Here is a 6,050-nt window from a genome sequence, read left to right on the forward strand (position 1 = left end):
AATTTTGTACAGTAATGAGCAATGTCAACGACTTGGATACAGAAATTGTTACAACAGCCATATTGCCTACTGCACAGCTAGAACTATGCAATCAAGGAATTTGTATTCCAACTAGAGGCTTTTTTGATCAAGGGTCACAGAAAACCTTTATCAGTAAAAAGATGGCAGAAGATTTACAACTTAAATCTTCAAAGCAAGTATCTACCTCCATATCAGGGTTTTTTACTAATTCTGGTCGTAGAACCTTTCCAGTAGTAAAACTCAATGTCTGTCTAGGTACATCCCAAAGGACAGTAGAAGCCATGGTAGTTGATAAAATTCCTACTGAAATGGAAGTGACTGGTCTGACAGCAACTATTAAATTCCTAAAAGAAAAAGGAATACAATTAGCAGATCCTCTGCTTGATTCTGACTACATAGGAGATATCGGAATCCTGATTGGAGCTGACTACTATCATCGATTCATTCTGGGATCAGAAGAATCTATGGGTATGAATATACTCAAATCAGCAGGAGGCATATTGATGACAGGACCTATACTAGATCTTGAACCTTCAACTCCTGAAAATCACATCATACAGAAACTGTAATAGTGGCATGACTAGGCAAAGAACAGTCACCACTTAAAATCCCCCACATGATTGATGATGGATTGGAATCTGTACCTCAATTGTGGGAACTTGATGCCATAGGAATAATTCCTGAACAACCAAGTCCTGATGATGTCTGTGCATACAATCAGTACTTAGAAACTGTACAGTACCATGATGGACAGTACTGGGTAAGGCTACCATGGAAAATCAACCATAAAACCTTACCTACCAATTATCACATGGCTTACAGTCAATTTAAATCTCAACTAGCAAAGCTAAGAAAAAGGCCTGAGCATTTAAAACTCTATCATGAGATTATTGCTCAACAATTAAAGAATAAATTCATCGAAGTCGTGAAACATGACAATACGCAAACAGGCCATTTTTTACCTCACATGGCTGTAATGAGAGAATCAAAAACGACTCCTTTACGGATAGTTTTTAATTGTAGCTCTAAATCTGGACCCCAAGGAACCAGTCTAAATGATTGTTTGCAAACAGGTCCAAGTCTAACTCAGAAATTGTATGACATACTGTTGAAGTTTAGACTTAACAAATATGCGTATTCAGCAGATATAAGTAAGGCCTTTCTAAGAGTTGGCTTACAAGAAGAAGATAGAGACTTCACTAAGTTTCTATGGGTAGAGAACCCAGAAGATGTCAATAGTCCAGTAGTGACTTTCAGATTCTCATCAGTTCTTTTTGGGGCGACAAGCAGTCCATTTCTATTGCAAGCAACTCTAGATACTCATCTGAAGAAATCATCAAGTCCCTGTAAGACTGAAATCAGTCAAAATCTATATGTAGATAATTTTCAAGGGACAGTTAACAGTACTACTGAACTGTTACAATTATATCAAGAGGCTAACAAGGAGCTACAAGGTGCAAACATGCCACTACAATCTTGGGCCTCTAATAATGCAACATTGAATAATCAAATAGCAAGAGATTACCCTGAATATCACGTACCAGAATCACAAAAGGTGTTAGGCATGGATTGGGATTTAATCTCGGACACAATATCGATCAAATCTGTGCCAGTAAATTACAACATCACTACAAAAAGGGATTTGCTTTCACAAGTTAGCAAAGTATTTGACCCACTTGGTCTACTAAATCCTTTGACTATCAAGTGGCGTTTATTGGTGCAAGAAGCATGGAAGGCTAAGGTTGGTTGGGATGATCCACTACCAATCCAGTTACAAAAAGCTTGGATGGAAGTGGCTCAAGAACAAACTTTAGTTGAAAAGATAATCTTTCCGAGACACATAGTCGAGGAAAATGAAGAAGTATCACTACATGTATTCGCAGACTCGTCAGCCAAAGCTTTTGGAGCTTGTGCTTACTTAGTGACTTCTAATCAATCATATCTTATCACCTCTAAGGCCAGAGTCGCTCCATTAAAAAAGAGGACTTTGCCTCAGATGGAACTAACAGCACTGCTAACTGGAACACGCTTAGCAGTGCATATCAAACAAGTCTTGTCTACCATGAACATCAAAGATGTCATTATATGGTCTGACAATGAAGCTGTCTTACAATGGGTACGAAACGACAACTGTCCAACTCCATATGTAAAAAATCGCGTCTCGGAAATTAAAGAAATTTCCGCAGGCTTTCAATTGTTGCATGTACCAACAAAGGATAATCCAGCTGATCTCTTATCAAGAGGTATGACATTTAAACAGTTTGCAAAGGCAGATATTTGGTTTCATGGGCCTCGATGGTTAGTGAATGGTAGTTGGCCTGAACAAAAGCCACACGTCATTACGACACAAACCATAACTACCACCAGGCAGCAAGCTCAAATATCAGTCTTGGATTGTACTCGTTACTCCTCGCTCATCAAATTAATCAATGTAACACAGAACGTGTTTCATTATCTCAGGAAAAAAGGTATAAAATACACTTTTCCAGATGCACTTATCTATTGGGTAAGACAAGCCCAGAGAGAAACTTATGGGAATAACTATGAAAATCTTCCTCATAAGTTAAAACACAATCTCGGTCTGTGGATAGACCAAGAAAATCACAACATTCTGCGTTGTGGAGGGAGACTTAAACACGCAGATATCAATCTAGATACCGTGCATCCATGGCTTTTACCAAAAAATCATTGGATCACAAGGTTGATTGTGTTGCATACACATCAACAAATCATCAAACATGGAGGAGTGTTAGACACACTCACACAAATCAGACAGCAGTACTGGATTCCTCAGGGAAGACAGTCAGTCAAATCAATCTTGAAGAATTGCATGATATGCCGAAGGTACGATGCAAGAACTTGCTCTTATCCAGGGCCACCACCCCTACCAAAGGAACGAGTGGTCCATCTACAACCTTTCGAAACGACAGGAGTAGATTATACAGGAGCAATATATCTAACAGGGACTGCAGATAAGCAACCTATCAAGGCATACATCTGTCTGTTCACCTGTGCTACCACTAGGGCAGTACATCTAGAGGTAACACCCGATATGACTGCTCAATCATTTATTCAAGCTTTCCGCAGATTCGCAGCACGCCGATCATGCCCTAAGCTGATGATTTCAGATAATGGAGCAAACTTGGTAGCTGGAGAAGCATGTCTACGGGAAATCTGTTCCCATCCTGCAGTTACTTCCACACTGGAACAGCGTCATTGCAGATGGAAATTTATCCCTCCGAGAGCCCCATGGCACGGAGGATTTTATGAACGGTTAATAGGAACTGTAAAAAGATCCTTGAGAAAATCTCTACACCGTCAGAAAATCAATCTTCAAGAGCTCCAGACAGTAATCACGGAAATAGAATCAAGGGTGAATAACCGGCCGTTGACTTACTTGTCTGAGGATCCTACTCAACATGAGCCATTAAGTCCTGCCCACCTAATGTATGGAAGACTTCTGACTCCAGTACCATCTCTAGTGGATGATGAGATCAGAGATCCCTCATATGTGGGTCAGAGCGAGTTGGTTCAGGGGTATAAGCATCTGTCCAGCATAATCCAAAAATGGAATGATGTTTGGACAAAAGAATATCTTACATCTCTACGAGAACATCACTATGGGGCCAATGTCCCACATAATATAGCTAATCTCCAACCTGGCGATATTGTCTTGGTAGACAGTGATGGCCCTAGAGCTGACTGGCCATTAGGTAAAGTTGTCTCAGTCCATCCAGATAGTCAGGGGATTTTGAGAATAGTCAAAATCCTGTCTAAAGGAACAACTTCCCTGAAGACATTGGACAAACTCATCCACATGGAATCAGTGAGCCAGCTGCAGTTAGATCCTGAGAGACCTCAAGACACTCTAACTCCACAAGACCCACAGACTCCTAACAGACACAATCGTCCACAACGGACAGCAGCAGAAAAGTGCAAGCAAAATTTGCACTTGTATTATCAATCCAATGGAGAGTAAATAAATACATATGGTTACTATTGTCCTAAGTATTGGACTCTGTGCCAGTTCTCTCCCTCTGGAAGATGTGGGAAATTTTTACCCACCATATCTAATAATCATCTAAGAAATGTATAATTTCTATATCATATCTAAATCATATCAAAATCATATCTAAATCGTATCAAAATCATATTAGAATCATGAAAGATTCATTATATAGCTTGATCCTGGATGACAATGGCACCATGAACACGTACGCAACAGGGGCCCTTTTGATGCCTACGTGACTTTGTACATGATCTTTCAAGGATCCAGAAGCTTCTAGAAGGATTTGTTAATTAAAAAACTATTGGAACATTGATTCAACATCCGGTAGGATTAAAAATCGAATCCTTAATAAGATTCAGTGGTACTTTCAAATACTACTTATAATCTTTAAATCTTATATCTAATTATATTATAATCACATCTTATCTTAATCATAAGTCTAGACTGTAAAAATAATCAATCAATATTCATTGAAGGCTACCGTGCTCAGAGAGCATGGCAGGGCGATGGGGGGAGTGAAGCGCCCACCAACAAGCCCAGCGGCACTCCGCGTTTGTTTACAAATGAGTGAACAAGTGACTGATCCTTAGCGAACATTACCAGCTCAAGGACACCTTATCTAATATTTTTTATCGCCAGTGAATACTCTCTAGAACTGGGGGAGTACCTGGACAATATCTACAAGGAAAATCCTGGAACATTACATAAAATAAGAGTGTATAGTGGAGATCACGGTGACACGGTTTCCTCCACCTTCATTCTTTATCTTTATCAACTCATTCTTCTGCAACAGCAGGGACAATCACGTAGCAACGCTACCAGATCATCATACAGCAACGCTGTAGCAAAATATCGTGCCTAAACTCAACAAGAGAGAGTTAATCAGTCTGGCAAACTTGTCAGACAGGCACCCCGACTGGCAGAGAAGTATATTGAAGGTTATTTGGTATATGATTGGCCAATTGTATGCTTGTGTAGCTTTAATATCCTATAAATCTGTCTGTTGGTTAAAAAGCGAGGCAAAGCCTCATTCATCGGTACGTTTATTAAAATTGTAGTGTAGCTGTGAATCTTATCCAAGCACTGAACCTCATGAGTGTCCATTCTGTCAGAAAAGAATTCAGCCTCAATAAGTAAAAACCTCACAAGTGTCCATAGCGTTGGAAGAGATTCACTCAAGCTAACTGTATCATATAAATTGAATATGTCTGCATATATATTTGAATATATAAATTAAGTTATCAATTGTTTGCTTAGTTAATTTTTAAGTTATCATATAAGTTCATTTAATTGAATATAATTTCTAGTACTTGACAGTATTTAGACTACATTTAAGGTCATTTATTATACTTTTACAATTTAATTTGTTGTTTATAGTATAAGTACATATTGGCTGTTAAGTTATGGTACTAGGTTAGACTATGTATGTTTAAATCTCTGATTTAAACAGAGCCAGTGTTCAGTCATATAACTGAATTTATTAAATCTTATCCTTGTATAAAATACAAGCTGATGTGAGATCCCTGTCTACAGGTGGATTGGAACTTCTATCAACTAAGTCATTCACCCCACCTGTCCCTTACAGCCCACAGTCTGTCATTAGGAAAAGAGGAATTAGGATTTACAACCCTAGCTAGAGATTTTAGTTGAATTAATTTGCAGACAGTAAATTTTTAATTTAGTTCAGTACAAGTCCCTGGTAGTCTCCTCTTATATCAATCCCAGCAGGTTTTTCCCACAGGTTATATTTATGTGTGAAGGTATCCATACAAAGGAGATTCGAGACCCCTTTAATCTGTGCAGCAATTAGGTCATTTATAATTGCTAGAATGAGGTTCTTGCTGTCGATCTTCCACGAGAAGATTACAATGGCTGGAAGAACACACTTTGAATCACAAAATATTATTCCTCCTCCTGTGTTTTATTAATGTACTGGTAGCTAGGTGTAGTGTCGCTAGCTCTGTCTGTGTGGAGGTCAGTCAGTTGTTTAACCTGACACTGATCGCGTGCAAATATTATT

The 6,050-nt window shown here is 38.8% G+C and overlaps 1 protein-coding gene across 1 annotated transcript; it reads left to right on the forward strand.

Moving 5' to 3' along the window:
• The first annotated feature begins 568 nt into the window (after positions 1-568).
• LOC138350478 (uncharacterized) lies at positions 569-5,768 on the forward strand. The gene is made up of 2 exons (XM_069301482.1): positions 569-5,067; positions 5,564-5,768. Exon 1 carries the CDS (start codon positions 638-640, stop codon positions 3,998-4,000), a length of 3,363 nt encoding a protein of 1,120 aa, XP_069157583.1. The 5' UTR covers positions 569-637; the 3' UTR covers positions 4,001-5,067; positions 5,564-5,768.
• The last annotated feature ends 282 nt before the right edge of the window (positions 5,769-6,050 follow it).

The sequence above is a fragment of the Procambarus clarkii genome, chromosome 45 (assembly GCF_040958095.1).
Source record: "Procambarus clarkii isolate CNS0578487 chromosome 45, FALCON_Pclarkii_2.0, whole genome shotgun sequence".
In the NCBI taxonomy this organism is placed as follows: domain Eukaryota; kingdom Metazoa; phylum Arthropoda; class Malacostraca; order Decapoda; family Cambaridae; genus Procambarus; species Procambarus clarkii.